We start from the raw sequence: 27,037 nt of genomic DNA on the forward strand, positions 1-27,037 counted from the left end.
GTCACTCGCGGTCAATCCCGGCGTAGTGGTTAGCAGTCACGCCTCTCACGCCGAGGACCAACTCCCAACCTCGCAGAGGTCAGGAATGACCCAAGCTGCTAGAATGACTATAATCAAACGTCACTTAAGTTCATGGAAATCCGGGGATACAAGCACTTGTTCCGTCGGTCCGTAGAAAATGCCTAGGTTGTTCGGAAAACCGTGTTCAATACATTATCTGCCATAGGTGGCCTCGATCGACTGTATCGTACGCTGCTTTGAAGTCAATAAATATGTGATCCATTGGCACGTTGTACTTTCGATATTTCTGCGATAACTGTCGGATGTCGTGAGGTCTACCTGATACTAGTCCCTACGAACTACCGTAAAAGGATCTAGGATGTTTGTAAAATGCTGCTAACGGGCGGTCTTTATCGGCGACATTTTTGACATTCCTAGGTTAACTTCGGTTAACTCGCTCTCGTTTGTACTCAGATTCCCTTCCTCGTCCCTCACATTTCAGGTTTCGTTGTGTGAGCCTCTCAAGATTGGTTTACGTGGTCCTAAACGACAGATTAATTGCTCACCACATTCGCCCCTCCACTGGAACCATTGTTTCACGTCCTATATGGCATGTAGCGCCATCTTGTTGAAATCACATATTTACCAGATCCAATACTTACAATCTTCCCTGCGGTCGAGTAATAAAATTTCACAACCGTTAAGAGCGGCGACGAATCGACTCCCCAACCATTACTTAAAAAGCACACGCAGCCGCATATCGAAAAATACATTTGTGGCTTTTTTTTCTCTTCCAGCCGGATGGACACTTTGGAGACGAACCGTGCTGGTCCTGGTGGTGGTGGTGGTGGCCAGCGAAAACATATTTGCGATATTTGTGGCAAAGATTTTGTCAGAAAGTTTAGTCTCAAGATGCACCGAATAGTTCATACCGGTGAACGGTCATTCGAGTGCGAAACCTGTGACGAATCTTTCAGCACTATAGGCAAACTGGCCTACCATCGAACGAAAAAGAAGCCTCACAGTGTTGAGCGAAAATTTGAATGCAACATTTGCGGCTTATCGTATAGGTCAAGCTTCTGTTTGAAGGTGCACAGACAACTTCACACATCCGTAGACCCGAAACCGTACAAATGTAACTTGTGCGGCGCTCAGTTTGGTCTACAGTCTAGTCTCAATATTCATAGAAAAAAGCACTCACAGACAGAAGGGATCGCATGTCGTCATTGTGGAATAAAATTTTCATCCCAAAAGAGCATGAGTATACACAAAGCTGGCGCACATAACGATCGACTACCCTTGGAATGCGATATGTGTGACAAACGTTTTAGACGAAAAATCGGTCTTGAAAAACATAAAACTATAGAGCACGTAGGGGGGGAGAAGAAATTCCGATGTGAAATCTGCGGAAAAGATTATCACTTCGAGGTCCAACTAGCGAGACACCGGAAAGTGCACAGCACGGATCGTCCACACAAATGTTCGATTTGCGGCAAAGGTTTCCTAGCGCTTTCCTTACTTCAGTTGCATATGTCCTCTCACAGCGATGAGCGATTGTTTAGCTGCGACATCTGCGGATCATCGTTCAAATCTACCGCTTATCGAAACATCCACCGCAGGAAATGTCACCCAAACGTGCATCCGTCGAATATTGGCGACGATTCTAATTCGTAACATTCTAAGCTCAAATGAAAAATATCGATTTAGATTTTAATCAAGGACATTCTTGGTATGAACTTTTACCTAAATTCGTGAAAATACACATAAAATCTATAAAAGCGCAAATTTCAGTCTAACAGATTAATACTCTTAAGTTTTTCATACAAAGCTTAAGTAATCAGCAAATTTTCTTGTTATCACAGACGTGTATATAAAATGAATGTGTCAATATATGAATTCATAAATATTAATACCTTCAGGCTACCTTCACTTGAGAAAACAATTGATAAAGCATACGAAAATGAGGTCCGTTAGTCTTTGGAAGGTGAACGTCGAATTTAGAGTGTTTTCCAATAAAAGAAACAGGTTTTGCAAGAAAAATGTTAAGCATGAAATTCCCTACCTATCAACTTTCGAATGATCCTATGCATCGTCCATTTAAGTGACAGGTACTCTTAAAACTGCGAATATTAGTATGTACAGCCGTTGCCCGTAAACAGAAAGCAGTCCAAATCACATTCAAGGTTTTAGTACCACGACACGACACGGTGTAACTTCAACGCAAAAACGAAAACGTTAATGAAGACGACATCATTAAAAAGCAGTAAAATCAGTCACGGTCCTAGGTTACTCCCTTGAGGAACACCAGAACAGCTAACGACAAGCTGTTTGATTCAATGTTGCCTGATTTGACCCGGAGTGAAGCGAGCGGTCAATAAGGTAACATTTCAGCCACTCATTAAAATGTGTTAAAGCTTCAAGACGTTCAATCGAAATCAGGTTGAGCATCAACCAAGCGCCAAACTATTTTCATACTCAGCTAGCTCCATTTGTACCGGAGGTACTATTTCCGGACATTGTGCTGCTAACTTGATCTTAAGCTAGCAGAACGTTGTCTTTTCTTATGAAGCAATGGAGCATGAAATTTGCCATTGGGAGAATTAATTAGCATCAATCAAGCATCAATTACCCGAATGGAGCAGCTTAGGCTTAGCTAATTTTGCACTTTCAGCTTAAGAGACATAGGCAAAGTCTAGGTGGTACATTCTGTTTTCGAAACTTGACTTTCTGTGTTTGCTTAACAGACTTCGCCGGCAGCTGTTAGAGTTCAGGATAATTGCGGAGTTAGTACCACAATCATATAACAGGCTCTACAAGCCGAGATTCGAACATACGCCGACTGGTTTGTTAGACAGGCGTCGTACCTTGCAGCCAACTGGGTGGGATAGTGCAATACTGGATCCACTAAAACTGTAGCGACAATCTCTGGGCAGATACACACTAGAATTTTTTTCTACGTCCATTTTATGTGACTTCTTTTTACGACATTTTTTTACGTCCAAAATCGAATTACCGTCCACTTTTTTACGTTCAAAATTTGAATTAACGTCCTCGTCAAATACCTTGCGCCAATCTCAGGAAATTCGAAATAACGTATTTTTTATTGACGTCCAAAATTTGAATTGCCGTCCTCTTTTTTACAACCGATTTTCACGTCTCCTTAATAGTGGACGTAAAATGAGATTTGAGTGTACACACCCCCAACACAGATGTTGGTGTCGTGCGTATTTATCCATAGATATTATATGTCATAAATGATCCCTGAACGCAGCTTTAACTGTAATTGGTTTGATCTAGCAGAGCCACGGTTATCTCGCACGATATACCGTGTATTCCGAATCTACCAGTTGAAACACAGACAAACACACGAGACACTCGTATTAATTCCATCGTCTATTCAAGAATCACTTTTTTACGTAGGACTACGTCTTTGTTTACTATACTGGGACTGGGTAGCACTTTGTGAAAACGAAAATAGAAGTGTAACGTTTGAATGAAAGATTTCAAATGCTAATTACTACTAAACTACTCAACGAAACTAAACAATTTATATGTCGTTGGATAGATAAAATGACCAGCAATTTTATGGGGGGTTAGAGACCAACTTTAAGGAGGGCGTAAGAGGGGGAGCTTCCATAAAAATGAAACACAAATTTCCTTATAACTCGAGAACTACTCAAGCAAATAGAACCAAATTTGTCATGTGGGGGTTATTGGAGGCATGAATTTATTTTATGAGGGTTTGAGGATAAGGACTCATACAAATAAAACAGAAATTTTTGCGTATGAGCCAGATTTTCTGCTATGTAACAAGCGGTGAGCTGTGAAAGTAAACTAGTAAAATCTTCTCGGAGCAAAAGACAGTGAATCGACGCCACTAACTTACGTGCCAGTTGCCATTCATGTAAAAAATTCATATTTGCGATGAACGTGGTTTGCCTTTAATATTCACCTTTATTCTGTATTTCGAACGAATCTTTATTTCGTTCGACTTGTTTCGAACGAATTTTTTGCCCATTTGATTTTGCTGGCGGAATGAAGAATTCCATCCACTTTCGTTCGAAATAGTAATCAGTTCGAAATACAGAATATGGGTGATTATTTGCAACCAACGGCCCTTTTAAAGGCAACAAGCTAGCTAAATATTGAATATTGAAACATGTCAAACTACAAATAATCATATTCAATACAAGAAAAATCTATATGTCTCTTTGTTTGCTGGCTTTGTACTTGTGAATCCCCGTCCACGTATTTTCAAAGCGACCATTGCATTTGAATATTTCGCTTTTCTCTTTTAAAAATTCAATTAAACAATGACACTAACAGATTCTTATAAACATATATATACCAGAAATGCAGTTTACATTAGTCCTTGATCTAATGCTCTGATATAGTCCTACGTCAGCCTTTCGTACAACCCTTAGGGCTGTATACCTTGCAGTTTTTAAAAAAGCGTGTATCGCCACATAGCCACTTCGCAGCGCTCGAGTGCTGTTTCTTCTGTATAAAACCGTATAAAATGTAAAAACCCTACAAGTATAAGTTACTCGGCAACATGCATAACAGAGGGCGCTAGTGTACAAGCAAAACGTGTAGGACGATGGGTTTCAAAGGATTTTCTTCTATGTGTCATGTCAGTTCGTCAGTGGTTAAAGTGAACCAATTTCATCTTTTAACCCGATCACAGTAAGAACTACCATAATCCGCATTCGAGATAGCAACTACCAGCTCATCGATTTTTGTACGTAACCCCCTCACGATCTAAGCTCCTGGTGTCTGTGCCAGTACACACCAGTGAAGCGATCGTGTTCTGTACTCGGAAATAGTGTAGGGTAAGGGATCTAGTTTTTCGACCCTGTGCTAGTTGTCGCTTACTTACTTACTTAATTGGCCTAACGTCTTATGACATGGCCTGCGCAGTATAATTTCTCCATCTGTTTCGGTCCATGGCAACTGATCTCCAGTTCCGCGGGCACCCAGTGCTCGCCAGATCTCGCTCCACCTGGTCTTGCCACCTCGCTCGCTGTGCCCCTCTTCGTCTTGTTCCTACCGGATTTGATGCGAAAACCATTTTTGCAGGATAGTTGTCCGGCATTCTAGCAACATGTCCTGCCCAACGTATCCGTCCAGCTTTAACCACTTTCTGAATACTTGGTTCGCCGTAGAGACGCGCGAGCTCGTGGTTCATTCTTCGCCTCCATACACCGTTCTCTTGCACTCCGCCAAAGATGGTTCTTAGCACCCGCCGTTCGAAAACTCCGAGTGCTCGTAGGTCCTCTTCTAGCAATGTCCACGTTTCGTGCCCGTAGAGGACAACCGGTCTAATTAGCGTTTTGTACAGTGTGCACTTTGTACGGGGGCTCAGATTGTTCGACCGCAAGTGTTTGTGGAGTCCGTAGTAGGTCCGACTTCCGCTGATAATACGTCTTTTAATCTCACGGCTGGTATTGTTGTCCTCTGTTGCCAGCGAGCCAAGGTATACGAACTCGTCGACTACCTCGAACTCATCCCCGTCGATTACCACGGTGCTGCCCAAGCGAGCCCTGTCGCGCTCGGTCCCGCCCGCCAGCATATACTTCGACGTATTTATCTGCAATCCAATCTTCTCTGCTTCGCGTTTCAGTCTGGTGTACTGATCTTCCACCGCCTCAAATGTTCTGCCGACAGCATCCACGTCGTCAGCAAAGCAGATAAATTGACTGGATTTATTGAAAATCGTGCCCCGCATTTCGATCGCCGCTCGCCGCCTTATAACACCTTCAAGCGCAATGTTGAATAGCAGGCAGGAAAGACCATCTCCTTGTCGAAGTCCCCTGCGAGATTCGAATGGGTCCGACAATCCACCCGAGATTCTCACACAGCACTGGATCCCATCCATCGTAGCCATGATAAGTCTAGTAAGCTTACCCGGAAAGCCGTTTTCGTCCAAAATTTTCCATAGCTCTTGTCGGTTTACGCTATCATATGCGGCTTTGAAATCGATGAACAGGTGGTGCGTGGGGACTCGGAATTCGCGGCACTTTTGGAGGATCTGCCGCAGGGTGAAGATTTGGTCTGTTGTAGACCGACCCTCCATGAAGCCGGCCTGGTAACTTCCCACAAATCTATTGGCTATTGGCGATAGTCGATGAAAGAGGACTTGGGACAGCACTTTGTAGGCGGCATTCAGGATAGTGATGGCTCGGTAGTTCTCACAATCCAGCTTATCACCTTTCTTGTAGATAGGGCAGATAACCCCGTCTTTCCACTCCTCCGGTAGTCGTTCCGTATTCCAAATCTTGACAATCAATTGATGCAGACAGCCGGCCAACTTGTCCGGGCCCATTTTAATAAGTTCCGCTCCAATACCATCCTTTCCCGCTGCTTTGTTGTTCTTCAGCCGCTGGATGGCTTCTTTAACTTCCCTTATCGATGGGGGTGGCACATCTTCGTCGCTTGCTGCACCAATGTGGTCACTTCCTCCGCTATCATGGTCTTCCGCCTGCACGCCATTCAGGTGTTCATCGTAGTACTGTTTCCACCTTTCGATCACCGCACGGTCATCACTCAAGATACCTCCATCTTTATCTCTGCACATTTCGGCCCGCGGCACGAAGCCTTTGCGAGATCCGTTGAGTTTCTGATAGAACTTCCGTGTGTCGTGAAAGCGGTACAGCTGTTCGAGTTCTTCGCACTCCTTCTCCTCTTGGTGGCGCTTCTTTTCCTTGAAGAGTCGGGTTTGCTGCCTCCGCTTCTGTTTGTATCGCTCCACATTCTGACGGGTGGCTCTACGCAGCATTTGTACCCGCGCTGCGTTCTTCTCATCCAATATCTGCTGGCATTCCTCGTCAAACCATTCGTTACGTCGATTCGGTGCCACACTGCCTAGGACGTTCTCCGTTACGCTGTTAATGGCTGTTTTCACGGCTGGTTGCTTCAGTCGCGCTAGATTATACCGTGGCGGGCGGCGGTATCGTATGTTGTTCACAACAGATAGTTTTTGACGTATCCTTACCATCACTAGGTAGTGATCCGAATCAATGTTAGCGCCCGGATAGGTTCTGACGTCGATAATGTCTGAGAAGTGCCGACCATCTATCAGAACGTGGTCGATTTGTGATTCTGTCTGGTTGGGTGATCTCCAGGTGTACCGATGGTAGAGGTTATGCTGGAAGAAGGTACTACGTATGGCCATGTTCTTGGAGGCGGCGAAGTCGACAAGTCTTAGGCCGTTTTCGTTCGTTTGCGGGTGAGCGCTGAACCGTCCAATCACCGGTTTGAATTCCTCCTCCTGCTAGTTGTCGCATTACTGCTGAAAAATTCACCAAATAAGTTTCTATAGCGGTATTTTTTACAATTTTCGGAGGGAACGGGAAAAGAAAGTCACATTACACATTAAAATCAGCCACTTTGTTAAATGTAGTAATTTTCTATCTCTTTCTCTTAACGAGCTATAAAATTTTTTATCAAAAAATAGCACATTTTTCAATTGATTTTTTCTTAGATTCCTTTGGAGATCTTCTGATGGAAATATTTTTTGTTTATAGAAAAAATATGGTACTCTCACCTAATGGTTGTCTGTTTTGCGCGAAGTTGCCGGAAATTGTAAAAAAAAAATTCGAATAGCGCGAATTTCATATAATTTTTATTCATATATTTTATAACATCTATTTATATAAGAGGCTTATGTCTGTCGCCAAAACGAAGGGCGCGATATGTATTTTCGTGGTAATAATCGCCCCCATTAAGCAAAGACTCAAACCAATCAGGCCAGATTACATACAAGACGAGCAAAAGTAATGTAGTTGCACATCATAGAGTTACATAGCGTTAGCGTTACATAGCGTACCTCCTATTTGCTCTCAATGGATCATTGAAAAATCTAAAAAAAATCACAGATGGGTCCAGCATAGACATGTTCTCTGTCAAACACTCTCGACGAACGTCTATGACCGACTGTCAAACTGCCTTGCAATATGATTGGTCCACCCAAAAAGACCGGTTCAGATTAACCGTTATCAGCCGTCAACAACAACGGAACGGCAAGAAATTATCAGCCTTAAAATATGCCACGTGGGGCTTTAGTGTCCATCTAACGGTAAGCATGAGCAAAAGCTACCTACAATGATCCATTAGACGCGAGGCGACGCGCACTATTTACAACTGTCTAAATATTTATATAATCTATTTATATAAGAGGCTTATGTCTGTTCCGAAAACCAGGTCTCTGACAGGACGTCATAAGAGGCTTATCGGTAACTAAAACCAGGTCCCTGACAGGATGTCATGCTTTCGTAGCAATGGGTTGTATTCTCAGTCGATCCCTGGACTGATGGATTGCTCAACTGGTTGACTAGACTGCTCGACTGGACTGCTCGATTTGATTGCTCGACTGAACTACTCAACTGAACTGCTCGACTCAATTGTTCGACTGAACCGCTTTACCCAACTGCTCGACTAGACTGCTCAACTCAACTGCTCGACTAGACTACTCGATTCAACTGCTCGACGGAACTACTCGATTCAACTGCTCGACGGAACTACTCGACTTGACTGCTCGATTAAACTGCTTGACTTAACTGCTCGATTGAACTGCTCGGTTCAACTGGCCATCTCGACTGCTCGAATGAACTGCTCGACTCAACTGTTCAACTTAACCGCTTGACCCAACTGCTTGACTAAACCATTCGATTCGACTGCTCGACTCAAGTGCTCGACTAGACTACTCGTTTCAACTGCTCGACTGAACTGCTCGATTTAACTGCTCGACTTGACTGTTCGACTCGACTGTTCGGTCCAACTGCTTGACTCAATTGCTTGACTCGCCTGCTCAACTCGATTGCTTGTCGCGATATCATATGGTCGGTGTTAAATCAGACCGAACCAAGTCGCAAAATTTTAAAAAATGAGTTAATGATAATATTTTTTTGAACGCTGGTTCTACAATTGATGAAGGGACGGTAAGGGGAGGTAATGAAGAAGGATTTTTTTGGGAATGGAGGGGAAAGAGTGGAAAGGAAGGGGGGGGGTAATAGGTAGCTACGCTTAAGAAGTTGTCTTTGTGACTCCTACCTTTTGTTCAATGCTGGAAGGTGCATGGGTCGAACCAAGCTATAATCTGAGATTATAACCGGATTTGAACCCACAACACCCGCCAGGGCATGAGTTAATGATAGAAAACGATCAAGAATTTTCTAAGCAGCATTCTACTCTAATCAGATTACATAAATGTTGCAAAGAGCCAGAAGTTTTTATTCAGTTAAATAAAATGCAATACGACCAAAAAAACTATTTGTTTCAGTTTCCGCCTATGACTCTTTTAGGTACAACTTCTTAGTGCTATATTATGCTAAACCGGCAAGAAACAAAACGACGCAAATGGCAAAAAGCAACCGAAACTTCGTCACTATTTCGGTCAAGATCGGTGGACAAAAAGAGACACTCAAATCACGGGAATATCATAAAAGTACAATGGAAATAATGAAAAGACGTCAAAATAGCGACAAAAAAAACGTTTGAATACCTAGAAATAACTAGAAATAACTAGACAAAATATGCAAAAAAGACAACCGAAAAGATGCCAAAAAACCAAGGCAACAAATCCTGCGAAAAAGACTGCGAATGTACATCAAGACGAGGAAAGAATGATGAAAACGCAATAAAAAGAACATTTTTGTTGTCTTGTGAGCAAACAAAATGACCCAGAAAAGTGCCGACAAAATGACGACGAAAAGACCCTAATGTAACAATAATCAAACGACCGAAAAAATCGACCAAAAATATTAAAAACGGATTTTGTAAACGACGAACAGACGATGGAAATAACATAAAAACTCGTCGCAAGCAGCACACATTTGGCAGTTCTAGTTGCAGCAACGCATTTATGATTAAAATTAGTCGCATATCGGTTGCCACAACTCGTTTGTGGCACAACTGAAAAATGACGAATAGACACCAAAACAGCGACAAAAGAAAACAAAAAAACACGAAAAAAAAGACGTTTAAAAAACGTGAAATGCAACAAAACATGCAAAACAATATACGAGTATACAATAGAAAGCCGGCAAAAAGACGACGCATAAACACCGACAAAAATGGTAAAAAGTTGCTTCCAAATAAATACAGAAAACACAAAATAAATCATCCGAAAAGAGTCAAAAAAGTGGTAAACTGTGCAAAAAAATGGACAAAAAATACATGACTGAAAGAACGACCAAACGACAGTTAAAATACAGTTAGTCCACAATCATGGGTCGCACATAATTATGTGTCATTTTAACTTTAACTGCTGATTAATGCATGATTGTTGCATAATTTCATCAATTTATTATTAGGTGATATTTAAAACGAAAAAACGAAAAAAGACTAAAAAAAAAGTACAGAAGACGATGTAGATACGATTGAACGATAGCAAAACAGCGGCAATGAATGCTAAACCAGATAACAAATCAGTACAAAAAAAAAAACGCCATCAACAGCAATCTAAAACGCATGAAAAAACTAAAAAACAACAAATCGCTGGAAAGCGATAAAAAACCCGCAAATGAAGCATAAATTTTGGTTGAATTTTTATTTGAACTAAAATTTGATTAAATTTCGTTTTTTTAATGGATTTCGAAACGGAAGTGTAACCCTCTCTCCAGTGATAAAACTATGGATTTTTCCTCAGCAAAGTCTAGCAACGCTTAGCCCCGTGCAGTCACTTCAGTTTGTTCGAAAACTGTAATCGTATGCTGCTTTGAAGTCGACAAAGAATGATGCGTGGGCACGCTGTGCTTCCGAAATTTTTGCAAAATCTGTCAGATGTCCTGTGGACCACCTGATAGCCTACGAAGCGGCCTTACAGGGTCTGAGATGTTTGTAAAGTTCTACCAATGGGCGGTCTTTGTCTGCAACTTCGCCATTAGGCCGTATGAATAAAACTAATAGTTTGCTTTGCTTTTATTCATACGGCCTGTTGTGGTGTTCATCGAAGAACTGCTTCCATCTGTCCGCCACCTTGCCCTCGTTTGTGCTCCGATTCCCTTCCTCGTCTCTCACATGTCAGGTTTCGGTATGTGAGCCTTACGAGATTGGTTCATCTTCTCTTAAAACTTGCGCGTGTCATGAGCTCGGAACAGTTACTGTAATTCTACACGATCTTCCCGGGCCACGTTCTGCATAGGTCCGAAACAAGGGATTAATTGCACATTGCACAAGAGATTAATTGGAACCATTGTTTCACGTCCTATATGGCATGTAGAGCCGTCTTGTTGAAATCACATATTGACCAGATCCAATGCTTCCAATCTTCCCTGTGGTCGAGTAATACAATTTCACAACCCTTAAGAGCGGCGACGAACCGACTCCCAAACAAATATTAAAAAAGCACACGTCGCCGCATATCGAACAATACATTTGTGGCTTTTTTTCTCTTCCAGCCGGATGGACACTTTGGAGACGAACCGTACTGGTCGTGGTCATGGTGGTGGTGGTGGTGGTGGCCAGCGAAAACACTTTTGCGATATTTGTGGCAAAGATTTTGTCGCAAAGTTTAATCTCAAGTCGCACCGGAGAATTCATACCGGTGAACGGCCATTCGAGTGCGAAACCTGTGGTGAAGCTTTCAGTACTAGGATCAAACTGATCCACCATCGATCGTCTCATCAGGAAAAGAGTTTCACCTGTGAAATATGTAGCAAGCAGTTTGCACACAAAAGACTGCTGACGGTGCATCTGAAGCGACACAAACGTAGGACGTTAGTAACTCCCCAAAGTCTCGACCAAGAGCGACCATTTAAATGTGATCTATGTGGGAGAGCCTTTAAGACTAGCACTAGACTAAACAATCATTATGTCGTAATCCATACAGAAGAGAAGAATTTTAAATGCGAAATATGTGGAAAAGATTTTCACTTGAATAGACAGTTGACAATTCACCGGAAAACGCATAGTTCAGATCGTCCCTATGAATGTGCACTTTGTGGGAAAACTTTTCGAGAAAAATATGTGCTTGCATGTCACCTAAGGCGGCACATGAATGAGCGACTGTTTAAGTGCGACATCTGCGGCTCACCGTACAAAACACCGGCCGATTTACGCTCTCACAAGTCGACAATACACACAACCGACGAGCGAAAACCTTTCAATTGTAAAATTTGTGGTGCACAATTCCACCAAAAAAGTGGTCTCAACGTTCATAAAAGAGTCCACCGTTCGGATGGTTCAAGGGAGTGCCTGGTTTGCGGACGGAAATTCAAGAGTCCTAGTTTGCTTGCAACTCATATGAGTGTTCACAGCGGTGAGCGAAAGTTTGAATGCAACATTTGCGGCTTATCGTATAAGTCAAGCTGCAGTTTGAAGGTGCACAGACGACTGCACACATCCGTGGACCCGAAACCGTTCAAATGTAACTTGTGCGTTGCACAGTTTGTTCGACAGACTACTCTCATTCTTCATAGAAAAAAGCACTCACAGACAGAAGGAATAAAATTTTCATCTGAGAAAAGTATCGGGGTGCACAAAACACTGGTACATAAAGATCTACCAACTACCTTGAAATGTGATGTAAGCAGCCAAACTTTAAAATGCAAAATCAGTCTTGAGAAGCATAAAACTATCGAGCATACAAAGGAGGTGAAATTCCGATGTGAAATCTGTGGTAAAGAATGTCACTCGAAGGACAAATTAACAAGGCACCGGAGAGTGCACAGCACGGAACGTCCACACAAATGTTCGATTTGCGGAAAAAGTTTCATGTTTTTTTCTAGGCTTGACATGCATATGTCCACTCACAGCGCTGAGCGATCGTTTGCCTGCGACATCTGCGGGTCATCGTTCAAATCTGCTGCTTATCGAAAAGTTCACCGCAGAAAGTGTCACCCGGGAGAGTAGTCCAAACCGTTGAAATGAAGCTTTGGACAGTTCTTCATCATTGTTCAGATAGAATGTTAGGATCCCCAATAACCATAGGGGTTTTATTATACTCTTATTATGGCTTTTATAACCAAAATTGGTTAATAAAACCTGCACTGCTTCTTGGAATGTTTGTGTTGCACAACATTCTAGACTTAAATGAAATAATATAAGCGGTTTAGATTCTAATGAAATAACTTTTGTCTGTTGGAAATTACAGTTATTGGAGTGAAATTTTATCTAATTTGAACAATAAATTAAAATCACATACAATCTATTTTAGTCTGACAAACTCATACGATTTAACAGAAGTGAAACAATGAAAAATTACTTTTAAGTGCCTTGTTAGGCAAAATTTCTTTTCTCATATATTACAGAAGTGTATCAAAAAAAAAAAAAAAACTTCGTAACAGGTTTTAATTTTAAACAAGCTTTTTTGTTATCATCGAAGTCTATATAAAATCAAAGTGACAATATATGAATTTCCAAATATTAATGCTTTCCAACTTTTACTCGAGCAAACTCTGATGAGGCATCCGAAAATGGAATCCGTTAGTCTAATTGTCAACTCAATTTTAGAGTATTTTCGAAAAAATATGAGATGTGATTTTGGAAGAAATGTTAAGCATGAAATTCCCTAATTAAGTCGCACTTCTGGATGATCCTAATTTATTACACTCCTGTGACCTGGTGTCGCATGCGACGCGCGGTTGCCCCTACACCGAAGATGTCCATTTATCTCGCGAAAAGTGTATTAGCACGAAACGGTTTAACTCCAACGCAAATACGAAAATGTCATAATAGCCATCGACGTTCTGCCTTACTGCAGGGTGTCATTCTAAAATTTAGATACGGTCCAGCGCTGTGTCCAAAATTGGGTGACAAAAAATTGCAGTTTGCAGTTCGACACGGTCGGCCCCATGATAATAAAATCAAATAATAATAAAATAATAAAATTGCAAGTGAAAAATTTGCTGGGAATTGAGTGGTTACCACTTCTTTTCAATTTCTCTTCGGAAATTGGTCCATTTTGCTGACGTAGCCCTACGTCAGAACGGTTAATGGAGTAAGCAAGAGTAAAAAGTAGTCACTAGAGTAGTAGACTGGATTCTGGTGAGGATACTGTTCAGACCGGTATTAATGCTGCGTTTGATCGTGTCAATCATCGTCTTCCATTAGCAAAGTTTAGATGCTTAGAAGCCTGCACTAGCTCTCCATCAGTAAAACTTGGAAAAAGGCGAATTACAAGTATCACCAGATTGAGTCACATAAAACTTTCGGGTGCAATTTGATTTGTAAATCACAGTTAAAAGTGGACTAGAATTTAGAACTGAAATTGGGCTATAAATCGAACGTGGACATTCAATTAAACTATGGCATTGGATTAGGCTTCAATTCGGGATTAATTTAGACTTGACGCTTCATCTCAAAGTCAACTGAAAATTGGATCTAAAGTTGGAGTAACTTAGATGGACAGTTTTAGTTGGAATTGGACATAAAATTGGACGTTTCCCGTCTTGTTTTTTCTTCTTTTCTGTACCATTTTCTAGTTTTATCTTTCATTTTTCTTATTTTTACTATTTACTTCCATTTTCCTCTTTCTCTCGTTTTTCTGTCCTGTGTCCTCTGTTTTCTGTTCCTTTGTTCAGTTTTTCTTCGTTACTTGTCTCATTTTTTCTCACTTTCAGTCCTGTTTTTCTTTTTGTTTTAATTGATTTTTTGTGTTTTCGTTTTTTCTATTCCCGTTTTCCTTTTTTCGTTTTAACTTTTCGTATTTGTCTAACTCTCTTCTTTCTCGGTTTTCGTCTTCATCCGTTTTTGGACCGCCCGTCTAGTTAGCTTCGAGGTACGATGCTGGTCCAGCAAGCCAGTCGTCGTATGTTCGAATCTCGACTGGGTGGTGCGTGCTAGATAGCGTCAGTAGGACCATTGCACTAGCCCCGTTATTGTCCTGTACTCTAACAGCCGGCTGCGAAGTCTGTCGATAAACAAGGGTCAAGTCTTGAAAAGACGTTTAGGCCCAAAGCTCTGCTTTTCCGATTTGTTTCTGTTTGGTGCTCAGTTTTTTTCTTCTTTTGTCATGGTTTCCTTTTCTAATTTTGCTCGGCTTTCGGCTTTGTTTGGCTTGGTGTTCAGCTTCCTTTTCTCCTTTTGCTCTCCAGCTTTTTTTCTCATCATTCTCATGTTTTTCGTCTGTTTCTCTTCAGTTTTAACTTCTTCTTTGGTTCGTTTTTTTATTTCTTATTTTTCTGTGCCATCGCGTTGCTGTTTTGTATCAGCTGTTTCATTTTATTTGGCCTATTTTTACCGTTTTTCTCTTTTTTCCCCCATCTTTTCTATTACATTTATTTTCTTTTTCTGTCTCGTCTTCCAGGACCATCTCTCTGTGTCGTTTCCTATCTTTTCTCTCTCTTTTTTCCTTTTTCTATCCGCTATTTGCTCTGTCCCGTTTTTCGTTCTTTTTACTCCAGATTTTCTTTCTGTTTTTAATTTAAAGGTGTGGAATTTGAAGTGAAGTTTGTAGTCTAAATTGGTCCAAACTAAAGCTCAATTTCGCGTCCCGTTTCGTGTCCAATCTTATGTCTGATTTCAAGTCCAGTATTAGGTATAAATTCAGATGCAATATTCAAATAGGTTTAATCATAAAATCAAAGTGTAGTCCAAATTTAGGCTCAGATCTCAAACCCAGATTCAAGTAAAATTTCAAATCCAATTTTCAGACCGATATGATTTATTTCGAGTTAAATTTCGTCCAATTTCAACTCCGGTTTTAAGATCTATTTCAAGTACGATTTTATCCTATTTCATGTCCTGTTTCCAGTCCTATTACATGTCTGTTTTCAACTTAAATTTGAAATCTAAGTTCAATTTCAGGATTCAAGCCGAAACTGACCGAAATACAAACCTTCTAGAGTAAGGAGGGGTAAAAGTGCGATGCGGGTAAAAGTGCGATTCAATGACTTATCGATTATCGTGCAGATTCCGAGTAAATTTTCAACATTGGTATGGATGGGTGACTACTCTGACAGCTTGAATCTAACGTAAACTTTGGTTGCTTACGAACCGTAGTTGCTGAGTTATGTGCAAATGTTATTTTAGGGTGGTTTTGATGTAATTTTTCGTTATACGGCAAATACGATATCAACAGGAGGATATTACTTGTTGAAAATTTGTAGCAGCGTTTTACATCACTCACATATTTGTTTTGAAAACACGGCGAAAATAATTTGCAAAATATATTTCGCTTCTCCGTAATTTAATCTAACCCCTTCAAGCGCCTAGCGGGGCAAAAGTTCGATTCACGGATGGGGCAAAAGTGCGATTCATGGACGAGGCAAAAATGTATAGCTAATTATATACAGTTTAAGGCACTATATTACAGTTACTAGAAATGAAAGATCTGCAGAAAACTGTGTGATCTACAGATGTTGGCCGAAGAAAAACAATGTGTTTCCGCTGATGAAACAAAAAACAAACGTTTGGAAAAGTTTCGATCTAACGGACGCTGCAATACACCAGCGCAAAATAGAAAAGGTACAAATTGAGGATATTCCTTACCGAAACATAACAGAGATTGAAGTTAATATGGTTTTGTTAGCTTCCGCTGGGCTAATTTCATGGATTCTATCTTCGAACTTTTGCCCCGCGGTATTCGCACTTTTGCCCCGCGGTATTCGCACTTTTGCCCCGCTAGTGGGGTAAAAGTGCGAATCTGCACTTGATCAGAAGAAAGAAGAATTTATTTTGCAAAACACTATTACCGCAGATGATTTATAGTTGAATGTGAAGACATTGAGTTACTGCATCACGATTAAATATATTATGTTGTCATTCTTCTTTATATCTCACGAAAAATGATGACAACTTCAAACATCGCACTTATGCCCCGCCCTACTCTATTGTGTTCCATTGCATTCCAATCACAAGTCCAAATTCTAGTTCAATTTTGAGCCCAATTTCAATTCAAATTTCATGTGCAAGTTCAAGTCCGAATCCAAATTTAATCGTAAGTTCACATTATAATTTAATGTCAAGTCCAATTTTACGGCTAATTTCAAATCTAGGTTCAAGTCAAGACATTACATTCATTTTCGAATCGGAAATAGGCGAAAAAATTGCTGTTAACTTAACTTGTTAGAAAGCGATTGTCAACGTAAACAAAATGGCGTTTAATTGTACTGTAAACATGACTGAGATAGATTTTTAAATCAAATGAGTCGCTCAGAAGGAAAGGGGTGTAAGTGACAAAAAGTATATTTCGAGAAAATCGGATCCAAAGTTAAGCTAGAAGTCAGCTAGAAAATTCGTCAGGATAAAATACAAAACTAATGGCGCACTATGGTTCTGTTAACTTCACTTTATTAATTTCTATTGAAATCTTGGAAAAGCATTTTATAATTTTTGGGAGATATAAGACATTTTTGAAAATGTTATTTGCACTTACACACCCTTTTCCTTCCAAGCGAAACCCAACTTTTATTTTGCTCTTTTTTTTCATGTTTCTAAAAAAGTCATTAAACGGTAAAATTTTGACATGAATTTTCTAGTATGCATAAAACCATGCTCAAAGTATCGTTTCCTATCATTATCTCGATTTTTTCAATTTTGTCACTTATACCCCTTTCCTTCTAACCCCCTCAAATATAACTTTTGAGGATACAAACAGATACAGACAATTGACACTTGCCTTTACAGGTTTTTTGTTGTACTTTTAGGTAGGGGTTGTTTGATCTACCGCCATCTGCCACCTTGGGAAATATCTAAGCTCAAAGAAGTACTATTTTTCACCAAAAAAGCTCAAAATCGTCGAAACTCCAGAAACTAACAAATAATAATGTTCTACAAAAACGTTGATTTTAGCAAAATAAACAACTTTCTAGAACACGTAAAAATTGATCAGAATAAGTCAGGGTTTAAAAACTAGGGTTTGTCCACGTATAACGCTTCATAGACAATTTCCATGAAGAGATACAAGTATGGTGTCTTTGACCAAGTTGTTTGTATTGATATTTACTACAACTTTGCCGAAAGTACCCAACCTGTATCTCGAATATACGAGAAAATAAATTTCGTATCTCACTTTTAAGGGAATTAATCACCCAAAGATTTTTCTCACAAGGAGGGGCTTATTATACCAAGAAATGTTCCTAAAGACACTACATGCGAAAAACGTCACGTTTCGGCGCTATATCAAACGATCACGTATTTCGCTGTTTGGACCACTGTGCTAGGGGGGGCTTTTTGTAATTCTTATATCGGTTGAGATTTACTAGAATAGACTGTAAAATTAAAGCGCATCATCATATTTTATGTTTATCAAGGTTTAACAACGGTAATGTATAATTGCCTCTGTCTCTTTTTAATAAACAAATAAAATCCAATGCATTTAAGACAACAATTACACAGTCACTATTCGATTTTATTATGCATCGCAGCAGAGCCAGCGTTACAGCACGCGAGGCTTTGTGCAGATTAAGCAGCGACCAGCGAGCCTTTTTTTATATGCTACAAGGGCATTGGATTAAGGAAGGAGATTAGTGAAGGAGTGCATCATCCGCCAGTATCTAAATCAAGGGATAGAAAACTCTTTGTGGTCATCCTTTGATCATCGTGACCGACGTATTTCCCAATGAGGTTGTGATTTCTCTGCACGAAAGTATTGCTTGAATGTAGGTCATTGTAGTGTGATAAATAATAATTGAAACGAAGGACGTGTAATCGAAAGCTCCTTCAATATCAAGGAAACCACAAAGTGCTGTCTCCTGGTATTTGAGTGATTTCTCAATTAATGCCACTGAACAGTGCAGCGCGGTTTCCATAGATTTTCCGTGTTGGTATGTATGTTGATTTCCAACGGAGAGCTCTTTAAAAACTCGTTCCGGATATGGTTATCTGTAATTTTGTCCATCACCTTAAGCTGTGAACGATTTGGCGAAATTTTTAACTTTTTAGTTAAAATTTGACAGTTTGATAGTTATTTCACCTTCTGTCGAAAATAACCCTGCTCTGAAGCACGGTTATTTTTGACAGTTCGATAGCTATTCTGAGAGCCAATGAGATGTGCACAGGTGAGAAAGAGAGCTTCGATGTGTTTCACTGATTTTTCCTTGGATTTTTTACCAATGTTTGGATGCTTATCGTTTAACGAATTTGTTTATTCAAGCCAGGTAGAAGTGAGCTGAATTTTATCTATCAAATAGGAGCAAATGAACATCAAAAATTTATCATGTTCCAACCCGGACTGAATAAACTAATTCGCTATTACAGAAACGTATCTTCATCCTCACTTTATATGCTCTCTTTGAGCAAAATAACTTTCAATCTGTCAAACTTTGAAATGGTTTCCATTCTGAACTGATTTCAACCACTCGAGGAGAAATAACTATCAAACTGTCAAATTTTAATTAAGGCTGTTGACCATTTCGCGAAATTTTTAATTTTTTAGCTAAAATTTGACAGTTCGGTCGTTATTTCTCCTCGAAAGGTTAAAATTAGTTCAGAATGCGAACCATTTCAAAGTTTGACAGATTGAAAGTCATTTTGCTCAATGAGAGCATATAAAGTGAGGATGAAGATACGTGTCTGTAATAGCGAATTTGTTTATTCAGTCCGGGTTGGAACTGGATGAATTTTTAGTGTTCATTTGCTCCTATTTGATAGATAAAATTCATCTCATTTCAACTCGGGTTGAATAAACAAATTCGTTATACGATAAGCCTGGTAAAAAAATTTTAAGAAAAATTAATGAAACACATCGAAGCTCTCTTACTCACCTGTGCATATCTCATTCGCGCTTAGAATAATCATCGGACTGTCAAAAATAATCGTGCTTCAAAGCAGGGTTATTTTCGACAGAGGGTGAAATAACTATCAAACTGTCAAATTTTAACTAAAAAGTTTAAAATTTCGCGAAATGGTTCACAGCCTTAAGAAGCGTGGATCTCAGACTTATTGGTCTGCAAGTCTTATGCAAGGTTTGGATTTTTTATCTCCTTCAGGTATGAACACCAGCTCTACTTTCCGCCAATTTTCCGGGATATGTTCCAAAGCAGCTAGAATACCATTCGGATCTGCAGATTTCATTAGTTCAAAAGAGCTAAGTGCGCATTTGATCGAAGTCTTCGTAAATCGGCACCTGCTATCGTTCCAAATGCAAGAGAAATGCACCACTTAACCCATTTGGCCAATTGCGCAGCATGTACCGCAGCGAGAATTTCAAGGAATCAAGTAGAACCAGATATAATACATAATTCCATTAAGCTCCTTGAAATCAAGGGGAAGATTTATTTTCAGTCGTTGGGAGTATCTTTGCTAATAAAGATTAAATGATACTTTGGACCCTCAGGGATGAGCCGATGGCATTTAGACCAGAAGCCAGACTGCAATTGGCCAAGCATATAGCACCTTCTTTTGCTCTCTAAAAGTAGATTAGTCTATCAAAAATATTCGTATAAATAATAAAACACTTGAAAACAAAGTCGTGCGGTTCAACGGTTATCAGAAACTATAGTTGTAAGATCAGGAACTGAAAACCACACGATCCCACATCTCCTAGCTTGGCTCCTTAATGATACAAATTGAAGTATTTCTAAGTAAGGCCACGTGGAGGCGCTAGGTAGAGACTTGGATGGCAAGAGATAAGTTGGGCGCTTTTTCCTAGTTGCCTTCCCCATTTCATACCCGCTGTTAAGCAATAGTTAAGCAATTCCTACCACAAAAAAGCAGGTTACGGTGAAAATGGTTATCTCTGGCATACTTTCGACGCTCTACGATCGTTAATTTAAGGGGGCATAGTACCATTTTACACCATATTTTTTGCCTTATTTCAAATATTTTTTTCGCGATAACGCGAAACGCAAATCGAATCGGGTTTTTTGCATTCGAAACATTGCATTTTATACTAATATCTACAATTTTGTTTTCATATGGGCCCCTACCCCTACGGCTTCTTGAAGATAGTCATTTAAAAAAACATGAATTGCGGTACCATGGATTCGAATTGAAAAATTCCAAAAAGACATGAAAATATATTAAACTATCTCGTGTTTGACCCTTTTTTTTAATTCGAACGCTTAACAAAATGACGGACATTCAAACATAAAAGTTAGATTTTTAGTCGAAAAAATGGACTTTAAACATTTCTAAAAAATACAAAAAACGGATGGGTCAAACACTAGATAATTTTGTTAGCTTTAAAACAAAAAAAAAAAAAGAATCATGAGAATTGCTTGAGCCGTTCTTGAGATATTTATGGTACCGACTTTGAAAACCTGGTTTCGAGAAAAACGGCGTTGAAGTTTTTATTCGCTGTGTAATTGCTGCAGACATGCGCGGCACGAATAGCTGTAACTTTCTCAATTTTGGAATTCATCCAAACGGCTTCAAACACATATGGTCAAAATGTTAATCTTTCGAAATACAATAAAAAAATTTCGGTTTTTAAAAATTGAAAACGTACTATGCCCCCTTAAATAACCCCTAAGCGTTGCCTTGGCTACGAGTAAACAAACTAGTGCCGCTGATTCATGATTGAATGGAAATGAATTGTAGTTCTTGCTACTAAAAAAATAACTTTAACAGTAAGTCATACTTTTATCAAAAATCTCAACATTTGTTTAGGGAAATTCGTTACAGACATATGCGACCTAAAAGACGTGATATTGTTTAGAGCTTTGGGTTACACAAACCTTTCTTCTTTCTTAGCAGATTTTTTGATACTTTCCTTAGAGAAAAAACTGGGTGCCATATTGATTGCCAAAATTGATATTAAATGTAGTTTAAATCAACGAGGAAGCCATCCGCGTTTTTAAAAGATTTTTTATTACAAAGTTTGCTATCTTTCGACCCCTTTCGGATTGAAAGTTCGCTACCAACTGGTAGGTTTGGTTTTGTATAATAATCCAGAGAAGAATGCTTTGCTACAACAATTTTACTTTGCTTAAAGTCTGATGGAAATGATTCCGGTCTTGTCCAAATTGCTGGAAGGGTGTACGTCTGCATCGGATTCTTTAATTATCCCCCACAACATTCCAAACAACTTCTATGTATGGCGATAGAGGTACTTTCAAACGGATCGTCTTCGCATGAATATCTAACATGAAACGCGTTTCAATGTGGAAACCCAATTTCGGGAGACCAAATCGAACCGGGTCGTAGGATCTATCTGACATCCCGATCAATCATCCAATGGGCCCTCTGAACGTCCACAACACTTTTGAAAACAAAATTCGCCTTGAGAAGCACAAAACGTAGAAGAAATTCAACTGTGAAATATGTGGCAAAGAGTATCACTTGAAGGAACAACTAACGAGACACCGGAAAGTGCACAGCACAGATCGTCCGCACCAATATCCAATACCTTATTCAGTTTGAGCGCTCGTTTAGCTGCGACATCTATGCATTAGCGTACAAATCTGTTGCCTCGAGAGACTTTGACCGCAGGAACAGTCACCGAACTAATAATAATGTTAAGATGCAGAAGCTTTTTAAAATATTGATTTTGAGGATATTGCACGGCGAAACTTAAGTTTGTAATGTAATATATGCAGATAGAAGGATCCGATTTTAAATAAAATTAGCTGAAATGTTGCAGTCTCGAAGCTCCGATGGCCAAATTTCTCTGTATTTACTGCGAAAGAAAAAACTGCCGTTCAATTACCACTCGCGTACCTAAAAACCAAAATCTATCAGTCGCTTCTTTTCTGTTCCAGCAACCCGACGGACAATCCTGGTACCGGCAAACCGGCAAAAACACTGGACCATGCTTGCGAAATCTGCGACAAACGGTTCGCCACAAAGTATTCGCTGAAGAATCACAAACGAATCCACACCGGTGACCTGCCCTATAAGTGCAGCTTGTGCGGAAAAGCATTCAACGCGAGGAAAACCCTCGACTATCATCAAACCATTAAGCACACCTGGGGAAAGAACTTCAAATGTGACGAGTGCGGAAAACTGTTCTCCTCGGACGAGCAACTGGCGAAGCACGCGCAGGTGCACAGCACGGATCGCTCGCACGAGTGCGAGATTTGCGGAAAAGGATTTCGAACGAAAGCCCGGCTCGTAGAGCACATGCGCAGCCACAGCGAGGACCGACCGTTCAAGTGCGACGTCTGCGGAGCAGCCTACAAAACGGCCAGTAATCTGAAAGCGCACAGGAAAATCCACACATCGACCGAGTCGAAACCGTACAAATGTACGGTATGCGATGCCCAGTTTGATCTCGAGGGTAGTCTCACGTTCCACGTGAAAATACACATCGCGGATCGGCCGAATGAGTGCTTGGTTTGTGGAGAAAACTTCCTGTTTAATAAGCTGCTTGCAAAGCATATGCGCGCCTGTCACAACTACGAGCGACTGTTCAAGTGCGACATCTGCGGTTTGTCGTACAAAACGTCCGGCGGGCTTAGCCTGCACCGCAAAACGCACACATCCATCGATCCGAAGCCTTACAAGTGTGAAATATGCGATGCCCAGTTCGTCCAGAAGAGTACGCTTACTATTCACATGAAGAAACACCCGTCAGCAACGCAGTAGCTAGCAGCTTCCTAATGCGGTTGGGGAGTAAAATCTTAATCCACAACAATTAATCATCATTTATTTCTTATTGGAAGTTTGCCTTATGAAAATGGAACATTTTTAAAGTTATTGTCGAAAGAAAATTTACTTATTACTGTTGATCCAACTTGGATTCTAGGATAAGATATTTACAACCTAATTTGTATTTCTAAAATTGTGAAGAAAATTATTATTACTTTTTATGAATTAAAATAAATTTTTCCTAACTTTCTAAACTCATAACTTTAACTTTTTCGGCGACTAGCCTCTTAACGAATCCGTGCTGAATTCAAGAGAGGTCTCCACGTTTCTCGGTCTTGGGCTCCCGGCTTCAAGTCGTCCCTAACACCCGCTGTTGCTGATGCTGGGATATGCAATATTCTGTACCAAGGGCATTCGACCCCACATCTCTCCTCTTCTCACAAGATAAAATCTGATAAAAAAAAACTTTATATAAAAGCATAGTCTAAAAAAATCTAAATAACATGCTTCAAAACAATTTTTATTGACGAATTTGACATTTGTTATATATATTTAGAGATAAAAGCCTACTTTGTCATACATTCAACTGGTATCTCCCAGGCAAACAAAATCCTGGAGATAACTCTTTCTAATGAAATTGGTAGTGAGTTTGGTACAATTACCAGTACTTGCATTGTGATTGTACAAATCATTAGCAATTCCGAAATTAATTTTAAATTGACTCCATTAAGAACTTTAAGGTACGATGCTGGTCTAACAAGCCAGTCGTCGTATGTTCGAATCTCGGCTAGGCGGTGCTTGCTAGTTAGAGTCAGTAGGATTGTTGCATTGGCCCCGTAATTTTCCTGTACTCTAACAGCCGGCTGCGAAGTCTGTCGATAAAGAAGGGTAATGTCTAAAGACGGTGTAAACCCATGGCTTTGCTTTTAAGAACTCAATTTACTGGTATCTGATTAGATGTATACCTGGTGAAAACGAACGAATATCCTAGCGTATTCCCCCCACTTTTTTTCTGTGAGGAAACACAAGCTTCCGGGTCTTTCGGCATAACCCATTAAGCCCAACACTTTTTCCACCAGAGATAAAAAGCTGAAACTTTCAGAAACATTACATTCGAATCCAGAAATTCTGTCATTGACGTTTCGCCTTTATTTCATCCGAGGGCAAAGTTATTAGTTTAAGCTGGCTGAAAATTAGCAAGACCTGTTATGTTTACACGGCTGTAATTTTGTTATATGTCTAAGCTTATGTCTAATAACATCTAAGCTTTGAGCAAAAACAGGTTGATTAGATTTTTTTCCAATTTTTCTTTGTTTCCTAGGGTTCCATGTTGATATCTCTTCGCTAGAATCTACAAAATGTTATTTAAGGAGTTTTTGTCGAAGAAAGAGAACTTCTATCTCTTAAGGGAAAGAAGTTACAGTGCTACAAACTAATGTATTCCTTTAATACCAGTTTTTCTAATTTTTTTCAGGTTATTTCAATTTTATCGCAGTTTTGATTTTCCGCAAAGTTTAACATACTATGAAAATACACCTTTTTGCTGAAAGAAGTGTAGCTCTACCTTTCTTGGTTTTCGGGCTATGCCAGCTTTTGTCTAATTTTCAATCAGTTTTTAAGGGCCTTTTTTTAAAGGGCGCAATCCACCATGACATACATATGAAATGAAACTCACTATATTGCAGTACGTAAAGTGGCTGAGATTGGCTGCGCATATCTGCGCCCTTTTAAAATAAACCCCCTTAAAAATTGATTGAAAATTAGACAAAAGCTGGAATATCTCGAAAACCAAGAAAGGTAGAGCTGCACTTCTTTCAGCAAAAAGATGTATTTTCATAGTATGTTAAACTGCGTGGAACATCAAAACTGCGTAAAAGTCTAAATAACCAGAAAAAAATTAGAAAAACTAGTATTAAAGGGATACAGTAGTTTGTAGCACTATAACTTCTTTCCTTTAAGAGATAGAAGTTCTATTTATTCGACAAAAACCCCTTAAATAACAAAGTTTTTTGGCATAACAAAAAAGTACTTCAAAAATCAAGAAACTTTTGTGAAGACACAAAAGAGCAACTTTGGCTTCACGTAACTGCAATGTCTTAATTGCACTACAGAAACTTGCCCTGCCTTCTAGTCCGTCAGGTAGATTTTTCTTCACACGCCTCGTTGTGTCTTTCTGAGCCGAAGTTCGTTTCACTTAACATTCATTACACAACATAAGATTATTTTTCTGAATCTCTCTTTTCAATAAGTACTCATGAGGAACTACATATCCTCCAATCGGCACGGATTTGTCTCCGATTATTCCGTGACAGCGGACCTCCTCGATTTTACGTCAAATTGTATTCGGAATATTGAACATAAGCGTAAGTTGGTGTACTTATACAGACCAGGAAGCTGCATTCGACCGAATTGATCATCTGGGAGTTTCACAGCGGTTTATCACGTGGCTGCGATCTTTTTTGTGTGATAGAGTGTTGCAAGTTAAGCTTGGATCGGACCTCTCACCTATATTTACAATAAATCAGATGTACCGCAAGGTAGCAAGCTTGGCGCTCTCCTTTTTATCCAATTTTTTCAATGACGCAGTAAATGCCATAGGACATGGTTGTCGATGCCTCAGAGATCTATCTGATGATTCATTGCATCGAGTATTATTATCAAATCCAGATTTTATTAGATTAATTTGTGGCGTGGTGCAAACTATATTGTTTAATAATAAACACAGGAGTATTTTAGGGCAAGCGCTAAACAGTGTCGACTAAAGAAAGTAATCAACTTGGGATTATCGCAAAAATTGGACGGGGCTTAAAAAATTCTCATTGTTAGAAAAACGTTAAACAGCTCCGTTGTACGTCCACTACTTGAAAATACTTGCGTAGTCTGGCCTCCACTAGCTCAAATGGAACCTGCAAATCGAGCGTGTGCAGAAAAGGTTTCTACGTCTGTCATTAACGGACTTAGCCTGGCGACACTTAGCGCTTACCAGGACTTACCAACAACCTTAATCCTTATCCAGATTGTTGTCATCTGCTTGGATTGAACACGCCTGAACGGTGTCGCAACCTACAACAGGTATTGCTCGCGGCCAAAGTGCTGAATAGCGAAATTTATTTGCCGAAACTCCTGCCAATGACGAACTTCCGTGCATCGTAACGTGTGCTGAGACCGTCATCTATGCTTTTAAACGAGTTTCACCGCACCAACTTCGGTTATTTCGAACACGTGGCGGTCAACGTAAGGTTAATCACTACTCTTGAGCATCTGATTGAATTAAGCGAACCTTCTCACATGTTTGAGCGTAAAATCACTAGTTGTAATTCGTTTTAATTCTTATGTCATTTCATAAAAATAAATTGCTGGTACGTGATTCACACACACCGAATAAAGCCATCTTTTCGACAATGATAATATAAAACCATTTTATTTATTAATGGTCGTACCAAGCAATTTCATTCGTCTATGGTTTTACCGATCCATTTCTTTTTATTTGACTATGGTGGTCCCGAACCATATTCTTCATTCGATAATGATCGTACCGAATCATTATGGTCGTACTAAACCTGTACCGTTTTTTAATCTGAAAACTTTTAATCATTTTTAAGCTGAACACTTTTTAATTTGAATC

At 39.8% G+C, this 27,037-nt stretch overlaps 1 protein-coding gene across 1 annotated transcript in view; it reads left to right on the forward strand.

Annotated features, from left to right (window-relative positions):
* LOC128745697 (zinc finger protein OZF-like) overlaps window positions 1-23,607 on the forward strand; it is a 114,689-nt gene extending 91,082 nt beyond the window's left edge. Inside the window, exon 2 of the mRNA XM_053842778.1 lies at window positions 22,584-23,607. Within this exon, the coding sequence (XP_053698753.1) occupies window positions 22,584-23,409 (826 nt within the window). The 3' untranslated portion in view covers window positions 23,410-23,607. The remainder of the gene's footprint in view (window positions 1-22,583) is intronic.
* The last annotated feature ends 3,430 nt before the right edge of the window (window positions 23,608-27,037 follow it).

This window comes from Sabethes cyaneus, chromosome 1 (assembly GCF_943734655.1).
Source record: "Sabethes cyaneus chromosome 1, idSabCyanKW18_F2, whole genome shotgun sequence".
NCBI lineage: Eukaryota > Metazoa > Arthropoda > Insecta > Diptera > Culicidae > Sabethes > Sabethes cyaneus.